Below are 16513 nucleotides of genomic sequence, written 5' to 3'. Positions count from 1 at the left end.
CGCTCCGCAGCATGTGGGATCTTCCCGGACCAGGGCACGAACCCGTGTCCCCTGCATCGGCAGGCGGACTCTCAACCACTGCGCCACCAGGGAAGCCCTATCACCTTATTTAAAACTATTAAATGTTTCAATTTTGCCAGATCTTTACATAGAACTTGGTGTTGATATAGGGACTAAAGACATATATTAAAGTTCTAAAGTAAAAATAAATTACAGCTGAAGGCAGAAGTCAAAAATGGAGTCCTTGCTGATTCTGGTGGCTGTGTTCACTGCACCAATGAAATGGAAATGCTGGTATGATAACCCTGAGGCATGACTGGATGCCTGAATGTTAAGTAGCTGAAATTTGAATATTAAGAGATTCATTCATCTTTTTCTTTTAACATCTTTATTGGAGTATAATTGTTTTACAGTGGTGTGTTAATTTCTGCTTTATAATAAAGTGAATCAGCTATACATATACATATATCCCCATATCTCCTCCCTCTTGCATCTCCCTCCCACCCTCATTCATCTTATTAGCTAATTTTTCAAAGAGTAATGCATGCCGTAATCATAAAACTATTTGAACTTTTTTTTGTAATCAATGAACATAAATATCTCCAAACTTTTAGTGTAAAGTAAAAATATCCTTGAATGGCTTCCTTGGTGACGCAGTGGTTGAGAATCCGCCTGCCAATGCAGGGGACACGGGTTTGATCCCTGGTCCAGGAAGATCCCACATGCCGCAGGGCAACTAAGCCCATGCGCCACAACTACTGAGCCTGTGCTCTAGAGCCCGTGCTCTGCAATAAGAGAGGCCACCGCAGTGAGAAGCCTGCGCATGGCAACAAAGAGTAGCCCCCCCTCGCCACAACCAGAGACGAGCCCGCGTGCAGCAACAAAGACCCAATGCAGCCAAAAATAAAATAAGTAAAATTAAATTAATTAAAAAATATATATCCTTGAAAAAATTGCTCAAATCTCCCTGCATTGATTTTGTGAAATATATCAAGTGCTATGAAATTGCAGTAGTTAATTTACAGTAAGTTTGAATTACTTTATGAACTTAGAACTGCTGTATTTGAATGAGGACTTTGAAAAAATTTTGGAGGGATTCATTGCTGTAGATCACTTAACATTTCCAGAAGGGGCTCACATTTGATTTTCTCTTTAGAAGAACTTTTGCAAGATGGGAATATTTAATTGTTTTTCTGCCTTTCAAAGGACATAAAATGAACTGTGGCAGATTGTGGACGAAGTACAAGAGAAGCTTTCCTTGTGAGTTAAGGTTAAGTTTCTTAGTAAGTGGATACCTTTTAGATGCAGTTAAATACCAGTGTGAAGGGCCCTTGAGATATGAGTTATTCTTGCTTCTTTGCTTCCTGACTTTGTTTAAAAGAAAAATTTCGTTTTCTTTTTGAAAATAAAATAACTTTACAGATGAGATTTCCTAAAGCTTATCCAGTGATACCTAGAAGCATCTGTTTGCTTTTCCTTAATATAATCATCATATGTGCTTAGTCCTAAGAACTAAGTCAGGTACTTGTTAAACAATGCTTTTTAAATCTCTTGTCACATGTAAGGCATCTTCAGGGCACTTAGGAGTCCTTGATAAATGTACCTAAATCCCCAGTATCTTTGAGCAACAACCATTTATTTACATAGGTAGACTCTGTTCTCTTTCCATTGCATTAACTAGAAAATGTGACATTTAAAATTCCATTCCCAAAGAAATGTAAAACACTTAATATATTGTTTGGCATTAATTTTTCTGTGGTATAGAAAATACATTATGAAATATGGGTACTAGATAGCTTTAGTTTGTTGTTTCTGGAGTATTTTGTCCCTACCAGTTCTGAGGGGATGACTCATTTGGATAATTTATCTTGGTTCTGTATTATACTCTAGTCCCTCAATTAAATATGTGTAAATATTGAGTACTATAATATGTGATCTACTTTGTATTCTGACTCAGTATTGAGAGGGTGAGATTTCGATGCCTGGAAACAGATCTGGTTCTCTATTGTCATTAACTTTGCAATATAGAAAATTAAGTTCAGTTCATACATCAATGAAATGGGTATAGTAATAGACCTCAAAGGTTATTTTTTTTTAATTATTTTTATTTTTTGCGGTATGCGGGCCTCTCACTGCTGTGGCCTCTCCCGTTGAGGAGTACAGGCTCCAGACGCGGAGGCCCAGCAGTCATGGCTCACAGGACCAGCCGCTCCGCGGCATGTGGGATCCTCCCGGACCGGGGTACAAACCCGCGTCACCTGCATCGGCAGGCAGACTCTCAACCACTGCGCCACCAGGGAAGCCCTCAAAGGTTATTTTTGTGTTAAATAAATTCTGGACACTGTCAAGCATATAGTAAACTTTAAATAAATGAAAGCACTGTTACTTTTATTATCCCAATATACATATATTTTTATTCCTTCTCCACCTCCCCTTCTCCCTTCACCTTTTCCTTCTCTTTTTCTCTACCTAGGCTTGTAGTGGTGCACATTAAGCCCATGAAATGGGACAGTAGTCCCCCAACAAGAGCAGCTTCTTATAGTATAAACTGTGTCAAAAATAGGAATAAAATGAGTACTCTGAATATTTTGAAATACTGTTTGTTGGGAAAAACTTTCAAAAATTACATTGAGATGTTAGGATAAACTGATTACATTTTTTTAAAACTTCAAATAAGTGCTTTATTATCTACAGTGCTTTAATGTGTGAATTGGATTCATCTGGGCACACTATTAAACTATAGACTGAAAAACTAGATACATTTTTTTAGGCTTCACTCACAATTTCTTGGAAGAATTTCAGGGATTTTATTCCAATCAAACTAGTTTTAAAGGTCACTGCAGTGAAATAAATGCATCAATAAAATATATGCGATTAAAAATGTAAGAAGTGTAAATGACATTAAATATTAATGAAAATACAAGATCTTTAAGTTTTGTTGGTCCAAAGTATAATTACTAAGTGAAAATTTGAAGATAATCTCAAACATCTGTTTCGAATTGTCGTAGTACAAGAAAAAGTTTAGTGAATGTTAAAACCCTTTATTCCTGAAGTAGGATATAGAATAACCCCATCTCTATTTTAAAAGAATGTGAAGTGTGACCTTCATTTTCCTTTTGTCCATTCTTTCCTATCCTCCCCTCCCCTCCATTCTCCTTTTCATCCCCTGCTACCCAGCTGCAGAAGTTAACTATATTCCTCAGTTTGCAGCCAGTTTTCAGGGTGATCCCTACAACTTTCCTCTCTTTTATTTATGTATTTATTCCCTTTTATCTCTATTCCTAACTTGAATTTCCCTTTGCATCATAGGTAACTGCTCTAATGTACTTGATTTGCATCCTTAGATCTATAATGTACCCTTGTAAAATATGTAGTGATATTTTGGGTGGGAATGAATTTTTAATATTTTTAAAAGAATGCATTAGATATTTTGAATCTTTGTAGGCTTTTCAAGGTCCATTCATGTTACAGTATTTACACGGAATGTGCTGGTCATCACTGCTCTATAGTAATCCATGAAGTTTATGTCTCACATGATACTCCCATGATGGACAGGTCGATTATTTCCTACTATCAGCCAACACTAAGAGGCTTGCATTAAACATCCTCTTAATGTTCTCTTAGAATTTTCTCTGGGAGTGGGATTGCTGGTCAGGGATTATTCATGACATAGTCAGTAACATTTGCTGATTTGACAGAGTAAGTACTGTCAGAGGGCAGAACACAGTGGTTTCCCTAGGCTACAAGGCCCCCGACAGTGCACAGGGTCCATTCCACATGCCTACCAGTATTTGGCCTTATCCAGTTTTCTCATTTTTGCCAATCTCAAGTCTCATTGTTATAATTTGCATTTCTCTGGGTTACTAAGGAATTTGAGTATTAGTTAAAATTATTTAATGTATTCTAGAATTTATTTTGGTTTCCCCTTTTGTAGATTCCTGTTCCTATCCTTTGCCCATTTTTCCCCCCCGCTGTTGGATTTCTTATTGCTTTGTTTGGAGTTCTTTTTATTTCTAAGTACAGTTCCTTTTTGTTTAGATGTTTGAAATATCTTCTCCTGGTGTATTAATGCATGTCCCTAGTGTCCTTCAATAAGTAGAAGTCCTTCATTTTGAGATACTCAAATTCATCAATTGTTTTACTTTTTGAGTTCTGTTTGGAGGTCTTTTTAAGAAGCCACTTTCCCTTCCACAGAGATAATCTATATATTCTTCTGTTAGCTTTACTTTTTCACATTTATCTTTTAAAACCATCTGGAGTTTACCTTTGTATATGGTGAATATGCTATAAAGACCCAGTTTCATTTTTCTCTTCTGTTATGGTTATTAGAATACATTTTTTTGAGTTTGTTAATAAATTATGCTAAAATATTGATTGGAATTATATAGAATTTATAGATTAATTTTGGGAGAATTGACATCTTTATAATGTTAAATTGTCCCATCCGTGAGCCTTGGAATATTTCTCCATATTTTTTTGAGTTTTGGTTTGGATACTTTCAAGTCATCAGACCAGCAAGGTGTAAAAATGGATCTGATATAAAACAGTTGACTTGGTTGATATGATCAAATTTGTCAAGTAATAGGAAAAAAAAAAAACCCTAAAGCTACAGTGATTAATTCTGTAGGTTAATTATATAGATTTGAAATCATCACATTAGCCCTTTTAAGATGTACTTTTTATAGTTTATTTTAATGTATTTTCCTTTAAACTATAATATATCTGTAAAAACTAGATTTTACCTGGTTTATATGTCAACAATGTTTTTTTTCCTACTTTTTGTTTTATCACTGAAACATGAACAACTTTTGTGAAAAGGTTACTATTTAGTTGACTACTAATAGGATTTTTAATTTTAGGTTATATTCTGTAGGGTAGCTTTATATTTTTAGAAGTAATCTTTAGGTTTGCATTGGGTTCTGGTAGCATTGAAGCAAAAATCAATAGTATTTAAATTTAAAAGTATGGAATAGTAACAATAAAAAAAAAGTAGGCAAAAATTTTAGGCTTAGTCTTGTCAGCTCTTACTTAAAAACCTAAACTCTCTTTTGGTAAACACAGTACTAAAGAGCAATTAGAAAGAAGGGATTTTGAAGAAGAATTGTTTTCATATTTGAATGTGATGAAATCCTCTATGTCTGTTCCTTGCAGGCAGAGACCAGAAGGAACACACTGGTAGTAAGGAAGTTGGCTTAACTACTCCTTGCACTGAAGGAATCTCATTATATGCCCTGTCATTGGATTTGGATTTTGGTTGGGTGATTTGGGAAAGGGTCTCAGGAAACAGGGGAGTCCTCTAGATCGGATGCTGGGACAATTCTATCTATGCCTGGTTAAAGAAGTATTCGTTTAGCAAGAGAGGGGGTTGTTTGGTATTTTGTGGGTTGTACAGTGGCCTTTTTCTTTTTTGTGTTTAGTAAAATTATGAAGTGATCTTGCTTGGTATCATTTACCATGGTCTCAAAGTAACCTTGTCTCCAGCTGTTTTCCCGTTGTATATGTACAACGGAAGAACAGAATGGCCTGTGGGTGAGTGTCAGATGAGTTCAGGACATCAAAGTCTACCCTTTCTTTCCTGTCTCCCCTACTCCCTCTTTCATCCATAAGCAATTAAAATTGTTTAAAAAATACGTACTTAATTTGGGAATTTTCTTCTTTTTGTAGTTACCTAGGGCAATGACTTAATCATAAATACGTGAGTGATTTCTGTTTGGACAAAAGAAACTTAGTAACATGCTGTGGCTTTGCCACAGATAACTTTACTGATGATTTTTAATTTATAAGTTGTAGTCTTACTTTGAAATAACCATCTCCTCTGCTGCCTTTCCCTGCGGAAGGCATCTTAGATTCTTTGCTCTTACTTTTCCCCCTACCTGGAATCGCTGGTCTTTGCAAGACTGCTTCCTTATCCTCAGTTTTTAGAGATAACACCCATTTCCCTATTTCTAAGATATCCCTGTTTAAATTAGCCTCATTCCCTCCGTCTTACTTTGTTTTATATTGTTTGTAGCACTTATCACCTGAAGTTAATTCATTTCTTCTATTGTGTGGTCCTCCCATCCCCACTCCACTCCCCACTTCAAACATAAGCTGCGAGTGGGTGAGAACTTGTATGTACGTACAGTTGTGCCAGCCCCCGATAATGTTTCTGGCACAAAATAGGTGCTTAATAAACAAATACATTTATGAATTAATAAATGAACCACTAACCAAATGAGTAAATGTATATTCTAGACATAATTATGTATTTGTTGACTATTGACTATTAATTGGGCTATAAGTACTTGAAAAAATGTCAATCAGTTTCTCTGGAAATATGCCTTAATATTCAAACTAACTTCTTCCTATAATTTTTTTTCATCATCTGTGTTCAAAGACTATGGGTAAGATGGGATAGCATTATAATGATGTTTTCCTGGTGCTTAAATTACTAGTTGGTTGCATTGACTATTAGAAGTTTCCATTGAGCCATACTTTGTTATGTTGGTGGTGGGATGGGGGGGTTGGATATAAAATACATATGGTGTTTTGCCTATTAAATTTAAAGATAATCATAATTTATTTTACTATATGTTTTTCATACTTTTTAGTTTTTTAACTTTTATCTTTCAAAAAGATAAGGATTCAATTTTCTATGGACTCATAGTGCCAAGGCCTATTCGTAGCGTGTGAATGTTGGTTTGCAGTGAAAGATGAAACTTAGTGTGAAAATATTTATTGAGTATTTGCCACGTGGCAGGCACCATCTTAAACACCCTACGTATACAAGCTCATTTAATCCTTGTCAACAAACCCAGGAGATATTATTCTCCCCCATATTACAGATGAGTAAACAAAGGCACAGAGTGTTAAATTACAGGGCACATAAGCAAATTTGGGATTGAAAGAGGCTACACGTTTTTATGCATTAAAAAGTGATATCTCAAAACCCCTTTCATTCTTCATATACAGCTATTAATTACCCAAATAAACAGATCTTGGCACACATGAGCCTTCTCATCCTCATCTTCTAGTCGGGAGGGACTCTGATTTCAGGACCCGACACCCCATCTCCTTATGGGAAAGAAAGAAGACAAGAGAAGCACCCAAGTTTGAGGGATAGGTCTGTTTGAGAGCCATGCTGTGTGGGCAGCTGTTAATGGAGTGTCTTCTAATATTGAGAAATTATGATTATTTGGAGTGAAACGTAAAGGGTGTACAGAAAATGTCAATTTTTAAGTGTGACTATGTGTGAAAACAGTTACTGATTTTTACCATGTATGAATTTATTAACAGGAAGGGTATAAAAGAACATTATATGTGAATAAACCATATATACTTCACTGTTTTAAGAAGCATAGTGTTTACTGATACATTCTGATGACTATTAAGCCTTTTTATAGCTTTGATATACTTAGTTATCTTCTTTTTTATTCCCAGTTCTTCTATGTCATTTATCAGTATTTTTGTATTTGAATGAAGTCTTTATTTTAAGATGATTTCTTACAGTTTCTGGTTTAGTAAGTATACAATAATTTCAGTCCACGAAGACCCCTACCAAGATTTGAAAGAGCTTCAAGTCTTTGTAGGTGATCTTAAGATAACATAGTTCTTGGCCTTATGAACTGTATGTGTATATCAGCTTTGAGACATAGTTTTGTTTTAGGATTTCATCGTATTTAATCCCCTAGTTTGATGAAATGTTGGAGTACAAAGGAAATAAATTTGCTTTCTTAAAAATGTTCTATGAGAGTTTTTTCTCTCATTGTGGTACTTCCTGACGGCCGGATATTATGTCATATATAATTGGAATGACACTCAGCCTGAATACTTCTTTCTCTTTTTGGCAGCATGGGGTAACCTTGGAAATGTTCTCAAGAGTCAGAGCAAAATTTCTGAAGCTGAAAGTGCCTATAGAAATGCTTTGTATTACCGAAGCAACATGGCTGACATGCTTTATAATTTGTGAGTATGCGTTGCTTTCTCTGGTTTGGTTCATCTTTGAAACATGTGGCGAGAGGGGCTATTGATTTAACTGCTGGAAATGGAGATGATGGTAGCTGATATTCTGAAATCGTCTTTTCATGAATCATGCCTCTGAGATCAGTAAATGGATGGTATTTGTGATCTCTGTTTTGGGCCATTGTTATTCATGTGTATTGATATAATATGGCTAGGTTTTTTTTTTTTTGAAGTACTATGCCATATAACATAAAAATTGGTTTAAATGCTTTTAGCTTTTTGTTTTAAAACGTTCACATCATTAGTACTTGGTTGTGCTCATAAAATAAGGCTGCTATGTATGATACTCTATGTAATTGATATCTTGATTTTTAATAATAGATTTTATCCTCTGTTAAAGAATTGCTGGTGTCAAAGTATATATAGAACATGTACTAAACCTGGGGAGTTATCAAATAAGATAATGTTTTTCTTTTATTTTTCCACCCCCTCCTCCAACGGTAGTGACAATTAGGTTGGGATAATGGGATAATTTAGAATGTCTGTGTATGTTGGGTTAGAAAAATCCCTGGGGAAAAATCTGTTCTGTTATTTGAATGGAAAGCCCCAGGGGGTGCAGTTAGATGTGAGTGGATAAATGCAAATTAGACTGAAATCCTTTTTCTGTCTCTTGTATTTATGGCACTCTTTTATTTATTAGTAATAGAAACTTAGTCTAAACTTGCTTAAACACAAAAGAGAATTTATTAGCCCCCATAACCGAAAATTCCTGGGGTTGACTAGATGAAAGCACAATTAGATCCAGGTGTTTTATTATGTTTCGGGTATTTGTCTCCATTTTGTGTCTTTGGTTTCTTTTGGGTTCACTCCTTTCTCTGTGGGACTCTAAGTTAATGAAATGAGTCATGCACCTTTATGCATATAGACTCTTCTCAGTCGCTGAAGTTGTCTTGGTGTCTCTATTAATCCTGGAAAAAGATCTCTGACTGACCTTTCTGGGATCATGGATCGTTTCTTAAATGAAACTTTGGGCCGTGTGTCCGGGGCTATAAGAGCCGTCCATTGACAGTGCCTCTGGGGTTGGAATAGAAAGGAGGAGGACCAGTTCCCTGTAGGAAGGGACCAGGCATATAAGATGTCTACTGCTTGTGTTTAATGACTGCTATGTAGTATTGACAATATTAAACTAATTTGTCAAATTCATTTTTTTTTTTTTTTTTTGCTGTACGCGGGCCTCTCACCGCTGTGGCCTCTCCCGTTGCGGAGCACAGGCTCTGGACGCGCAGGCTCAGCGGCCATGGCTCACGGGCCCAGCCGCTCTGCGGCATGTGGGATCTTTCTGGACCGGGGCACGAACCCGTGTCCCCTGCATCGGCAGGTGGACTCTCAACCCTGCGCCACCAGGGAAACCCCTGTCAGCTTCATTTTTAATGTGCCTTTGTATTCTGGTTATGTCTAATCTTTTGTACTGGCTAAATCTAAAAGTACAGATGTAAAAAAATTTTTTTAAAAAACCACCAAAATATCTAGATTTTTAAGGGAAAGCAGACAAGATGAACTCAGTTTAACTTCCTGTTTGTACATTTACCTTTTCTTTAACTCCCTAGACTTTAACCCTGGGGTCTTAGTCTCCTGGCCTATAGTCTAAATTAGGTCAGCATGTGTTTTGTGTTGACCTGCACAGTGTTCAATTTTCTCTTTTTTACCTGGGATGCCTTCAGGTGGAGCACTCCCTCTCCAGTTTACATACCCCTGATAATGGGATGTGTTTCATACTTCGTCATTTTCCCCCGTCTGCTGTGTTTCATACTTCGTCATTTTCCCCGAAGTAATTTGAGATTGCATCTTTTTCTTTATTTGAATGGATATATCTAGATACAACTATAAAGACTTTCCCCCCATGTCTTCTTCATCTAAATAATGTGATGTTCCTATATTATTGATTAGTATTGATTATTGAATAGTATTTTTATTTCATGAAAAAGAACCTTATCAGTTTGACAAATTTACACATTCTTTTTCTTTTTTTCTTTTTGCCTCTGAAAGTAATGTTGTCAAAGGGAACTCTTGCCTTGCAATATGGGATGCCAGTTTGCTTCTGGTGCCCATTCTTCATACATTGTCAGGGGAGAAAGTAGCTGAACAACCAGCATCTCTTCTTTGAACTTGTTTTTCTCCTCTCATCTATAGCCACTGGTTGAAAAGTTACCTACCTTCTGGTGTTACTTGTTGGGCAAGGGTTGAAAGAAAAAGGAAATGTGTCCAACCAGGCTTATTCTTTGCTGAAAAGAGAAATTTATTCAATTAGATGAATATACTTCACATGTAATTTAAAAGCTGCATCTTATAACTTATTCTGTGGATGCATAGGTAAACTGTGAAAGCATATAGATACATCTCCCTAAACCCTAATGAAAAATTCTTGCTGAAGAAGCGGTTATTAACAAGATTTGGTTTCTTCCCCCCATTAGTAGGAAAAGGGATATGGCATAATGCCATTTATAGTTTCAAAATCATTTTACTACTGTGACAGGTTTTTTTAACTAAACTGTTGGCTCAAGTGGAGAGGCCTAAATTCCACAAGAAATGTCGGCAATAATTTTGAAGGATTACATAACCCATGTGGTTGACAGAATTCTGATACATAAATAATTATGTTTCAAAATAGGTGTTATTCAATGATTTTTTTTTTTTTTTTTTTTTTGCGGTACACGGGCCTCTCACTGTTGTGGCCTCTCCCGTTGCGGAGCACAGGCTCCGGACGCGCAGGTTCAGCGGCCATGGCTTACGGGCCCAGCCGCTCCGCGGCATGTGGGATCTTCCCGGACCGGGGCACGAACCCGTGTCCCCTGCATCGGCAGGCGGACTCTCAACCACTGCGCCACTAGGGAAGCCCTCAATGATTTTTAATCAAATATTAATAAGACACACCAAGATACTTTACAACCTGTAATATCATATATATGTCTGGCATCATATGTCCCTAGGAGCAATTTTTTTTTCCTGTTTATTTACATAGTTAGGAAAAAAGCCAGGTTTTCTCATGAACAGTTAGAGACTATGTGACAAATAAAATTTTTTTTGAGATATATATATGCTATTTTCATCACAATTTTTAAAAATTTATTTAATTTTTGGCTGCGTTGGGTCTTCATTGCTGTGCACAGGCTTTCTCTAGTTGTGGCGAGTGGGGGCTACTCTTCGTTGCAGTGCATGGGCTTCAGTAGTTGTGGCATGTGGGCTCTGTAGTTGTGGCTCATGGGCTTTAGAGTGCAGGTTCAGTAGTTGTGGTGCATGGGCTTAGTTGCTCCGCGGCATGTGGGATCTTCCAGGACCAGGGATTGAACCCATGTCCCCTGCATTGGCAGGCGGATTCTTAACCATGGTGCCAGGGAAGCCCTCATCACATAATTTTTTCTGACATACAGAAATTCCTCCTTGTTCTATTTCAAATCCTGAAAGAAAAGGAGTTTGCTTTGCTCAGTTTTACCAGTTAACTTAACCCAACAACATTCCTTTGTGGTAGCAGCAGGTGTTAATCACATTTCATATTATCAAAGTCTCTTAAAGATGTTTTATAACCAAAACCTGAAACTAATGAAGCTATTATGTTAGTTAGCTTGAAATACCCATATTTATTAATGCGTTTTAGAAGCTGTTGAGAATCATAAACTCCTGTTAGTTCCTCTACTTAACTTTAAATCAGTAACCTAGATTTTCTTGAACACATTCAATGTTCATAGATCTACGTGCTTTGTAAATTATTGAAAAAAATTCCTATTGCTAGAAAATTTTATTAGGGATATAATTTGGAGACATGCATCATTATGTAACTTCAAAACAATAATTACTAAAGAGAGGTACACTACCACTGGCCAGATACAGGATGATTCTAGGAGGCCAGAGATAATCTTTAAATTAATTCCTGTAATTTTATATTTATGTTTATATTTTAAAAATATAACTAGCATGTCTAAATATTGTTCTAGGAGAGAATAGAGAAAAAAAGAATGATTTGAAAAAATATTAAATAAGCAATAGTGCAAATAATATGTGGTTATATCTGAAGTTTAGGAACATTGCATTAAAAGATTTTAAAACTGAGGACATTTTTTTTGCAGGATTAATACCAAGTTATATCCAAGAGGTACATATAAATGGTTATATTTCTTATTTATAAAATGATGGAATAAGTTTAACTTTTTTTCTTTCGGAGCAATTACTTGAATTACTTTTATGTGCCAACCACTTTTCTTGTTCCTTACATATGTTATGACAGTTTATCTTCACATGAAACTTACAAACTGAGGAAAATGCAGAGGTAATTTGTGTAAGATCACCCAAACAGTAGAGGAGCCAATATTTGAGCTTAAGATGTTCTGACTCTCTAACCCTGCAACAATAGTATTTTTGCTCAAGCTGGCAGAAGTAAACCAAGGGTATGGGGGAAAAAAAATCACAGTATGCAGCTGTCAAATTCAGAAAAAAAATTAATTCAAATCACTTTTCATATAGAAATAAAATACTTGGAATTACATCTAACAGAAAGTGTAAGTTGATTTTTTTTTTATGATAGTTTACTGAACTCATGCTGTAGAATTTTGTTAAAAAGATCATGGGTTTGCACAACTGAGCTAAGAGTTGCTTTCAAGAAGAAGATACTGCAGAAATTGTTTTTAATTTTCTAAATCCATTAATTATCACATTGTTTTGATATCACTTCAATCCATAGTTACAGATTATAGACATGTGAAATTTAAAACAGTGCTTAGGTTCTACTTTTCTGTGTTGAGGTATAATTGACATATAAGATTTTATTAGTTTCAGGTGTACAACATAATGATTCAATATTTGTATATATTGCAAAATGATTACTACAGGAAATCTAGTTAACATCTGTCACCATACATTGTTACAAATTTTTTTTCTTGTGATGAGAACTTTTATTTAGCAACTCTCTCTAAGGAACTTTTAAATATGCGATATGGTGCTATTAACTAGTCACTATGCTGTATGTACCTTATATCTACCTTTTGACCCCCTTCACCCATTTTGCCTACCTCCCCCCAATTCTACTCCTTTTTTTTTTTTTTTTTTTTTTGCCGTACGCGGGCCTCTCACTGCTGTGGCCTCTCCCGCTGCGGAGCACAGGCTCCGGACGCACAGGCTCAGCGGCCATGGCTCACGGGCCCAGCCGCTCCGCGGCATGTGGGATCTAACCGGACCGCGGCACGAACCCGTGTACCCTGCATCGGCAGGCGGACTCTCAACCACTGCGCCACCAGGGAAGCCCCAATTCTACTCTTAATAGCAATAGATGTAGTACATTTATTGCATAGCCTTATATTTAACCTTTTATTCATATTATCAAATTTATTAAAATTCAGTAGTTCCCACAAGTAATTTTAAGACCAGGTTTAGCAGATCTGCCTTATGATATTGGTTTCTCTTTACAGGTATAATAAATTTTCAGGGACAAAGCAGATGGACCACCACTCAGTGATTTACACTGTCAAATCTTATAAATATGTAGTCGACTTTCAACCTTTTAACTGCACCACTCACTGCCATTTGAAATACAATTGATTTCTCGTCTGAAAAATGCTCTGTTCTTTCACTGTTATAGATTTGTCCCAGTCAGTCTGTTCCAATTGCCACCTAAACAGGGAATTCAATAGAGCATTGAATATTTCATTAGGCATTAGATTTCAGAATGCAGATGATAAATGTAATGTGGTTTAATCAATTCTTGATTATCTTACATAACAGAGGGAATTATTTCTGTGGATAATAGAGATTTTGCCATCATAAGTTGTCATGTTTGTTCTGTAAGCATCTAAGTAATCATCTAATCTGAGAAGCTAGGAAAGGAGCAATACAATAAACTAATAAATTTAAGGGAAGTAAAAAAAATGTTAATGAAGTAGAATATGGAGAAACAATGGGAAGTAATGAATAAATGTAAGAACTTGTTCTTTAAAAGATCAACACTATATGGCAAAAGTAATGGACAAAATAGAAAATATCAAATATACAATACAATACTGAGAATGAGAAAGGGCCTGCATCCAGACGTATGGAAGCTTAAAATAACAAAATGTTAGTTATGTATATGAAAGTCTTAGTAATATGAATACTTTTCTGGGAAAATATAAATGATTAACATTAGCCCAAGAAGAAGTAGGCATTCTGAATCAAAAACCTTGGAAAAATTTGAAAACCATATTAAAGAATTTTCTCTCCAAGGAACCAAGTTAAGGCATTTCACAAGTAAGTTCTATCAAGTCATTAATCAAATGGTGTTTCTTGCATTAGTTACACTTCTCACTTATTTTTGTGAAGCTAGATAAAACTGACAGCAGAAGGTCTGATGATATTTAAAACCAAAACACAAAAGAATAACAACAAAACAAAACAAAAAGCAAACAAGCAAGAACAAATAACAGAACCAAAACAGGCCAATAGACTTATGAATATAAACGTAGACATGTCTTAAAATTAATATAGTGGATGCAGCAGCATATTAAAGATTAAAACACTACTATCAGATGAGATTTATTCTAAGTTTTATAGTGGAGTATTCAGTACCACAATTCAATTGCTATACTCTTTCAATTTAAAAAGTCAGAAGAGGAAAAAAATTATGATCATTTCTAGAAGTGCCAGGAAGGCTTTCGATCAACATCTGCCTCAGAGAACAAGACATAAATAAACTAGGAATAAATAAATACTTCTACAACATAAAGATTATCTGTCTAAAGTTATAGAAATACCATATTTGATATTGAAGTACAATGGTCATTGCCATTCATATTCAGCTTCATGAAGTAGTGGCAGTTTCTTATTGGTCATTGTATCTCTCCATATCTACAGGAGTTCTGACTATATTTGTTGCTTTTATAAGTGAATTATGAAATTCATATCAGAGCAGACGAGATTCCATTTGTCACTATAAGTGGTAAGATTAGTAATGGGTATTAGCCACATTCTTTGAATTGTGTAAGTATATGTTGATCATTGTCATTAAACAATTCTGGGTTATGACAGCCTTCTTGAATTAGGTGTCTAGAGTTGTTATCTTGAAGTTTCAGAAACAAAGACATTGATGTTAGCGTTGGTTTGTGTATTAGTTTCCATAACAAAGTACTGCAAATTAGGTGGTTTAAAATAATAGAAATTTATTATGGCACAGTTCTGGAGGCTAGCAGTTCACAATGAAGGTGTCCACAGGGCAAGCTCCCTCTGAAACCTTTAGGAGAATCCTTCCTTGCCTCTTTCCTGTGGTTTGCTGGCATTCTTTGGAGTTCCTTGGCTTGCAGCTGCATGGCCCCAGTCTCTGCCTTTGTCATCACATGACGATCTCCCTGTGTAACTTTGCCTTCACATCCTCTTATCTGGATACCAGTCATATTAGATTAGGGACCCACCCTTGTTATCACATTACATCTGCAGTGATCCTTTTTCCGAGAAAGGACATATTCTTAGGTATGGGGGGTTACAACTTCAACATACCTTTTTTGGGAGAGACATAATTCAACCAATAGCTGCCTATTGGGAGCTTCATTTTAAGAGGCAGAGTGACACATAGTGGTACCATTCTATCTATCCCCAGTACCGAGCACAATGTCAAACACATGAGTTTTTAACAGGGGGTGGGAATTGAGGAAGCTAAAAATATGCGTAGAATTTCAACAAGTTTATATATCTCATGATGCCGAGAACTCTATCTTGAAAGGAAGTAATATAGGAGGATAGAGCAGTGAGGGAATGTGGGGTGCAGAGTTGTCACCATAGATCTAGTTCTAATGAGAGATTTTTTTGTTTGTTCAGGACCAGCTTTTGAGGACCCTTGAGAGGTTAGAAGGATCAGAGATTACAGAATGAAAGTGGTGGGACTATCTGATAATGGGGCTGAGCCATTCCTTGAATCCGTGTTGAAAACAAGGCATAGAATCCTGTGGAAGTGAGGTCCGTAGAAATGAGGGGGAAAGTAACCCTTGGCCAGAAGGCTAGAGTTCAGGGCAGGGTTTCCTGCCAAGTTCCATGGATGTGTGTATGTATGTGTATAAAGGATGGAGGGAGGTGTTCAAAGGATACCAGGTAAGCAGACTGGTCTCCCAAAATAGACAATTCAGGAGAGGCTAACAAACAGGAGGGCCAGGAGGTGCTTGCCATGTCTGATATCAAGTGAATGGGACTGAGGGGTTTCGGTGAAATTCTGTTGGCTTGGGGTCACCAGAGATCTGGATACACAACTCATCTGGCCCTTTAGTGATTCCTGGAAGGAGGTGAGACAGCTTGCAGGTACCTACCTACCTGTTTGGCAAGAGCAAAGCCTAACACTTATTACATACTTTCATTTTGTTTTAATTGATCATTTTTACCACTTAATTTATATTCAAATAGAATCTTGTTGAAAACATTGAAGCAGTACTGAAGAATAAGCAGTAAAGCATAAAAATTATTATTGCATTCCTCACACATCTTTTTCCCTCCTCTAGTAAATATCTTTTCACTTTTTTCATAAGCATTTCTATATGTAGTTACAACATGTAGTTATACAAGCATCCTT

The 16513-nt window shown here is 36.2% G+C and overlaps 1 protein-coding gene across 1 annotated transcript in view; it reads left to right on the top strand.

The window, feature by feature from the left end:
• TMTC2 (transmembrane O-mannosyltransferase targeting cadherins 2) overlaps window positions 1-16513 on the top strand; it is a 394308-nt gene that overhangs the window by 215453 nt on the left and 162342 nt on the right. The window contains exon 4 of the mRNA XM_065887822.1: window positions 7830-7944. Within this exon, the coding sequence (XP_065743894.1) occupies window positions 7830-7944 (115 nt within the window). The remainder of the gene's footprint in view (window positions 1-7829; window positions 7945-16513) is intronic.

The sequence above is a fragment of the Phocoena phocoena genome, chromosome 11 (assembly GCF_963924675.1).
Source record: "Phocoena phocoena chromosome 11, mPhoPho1.1, whole genome shotgun sequence".
Classification (NCBI taxonomy): domain Eukaryota; kingdom Metazoa; phylum Chordata; class Mammalia; order Artiodactyla; family Phocoenidae; genus Phocoena; species Phocoena phocoena.
Note: the sequence above shows the minus strand (reverse complement) of the source record. Positions and strands in the feature narration are given on the sequence as shown.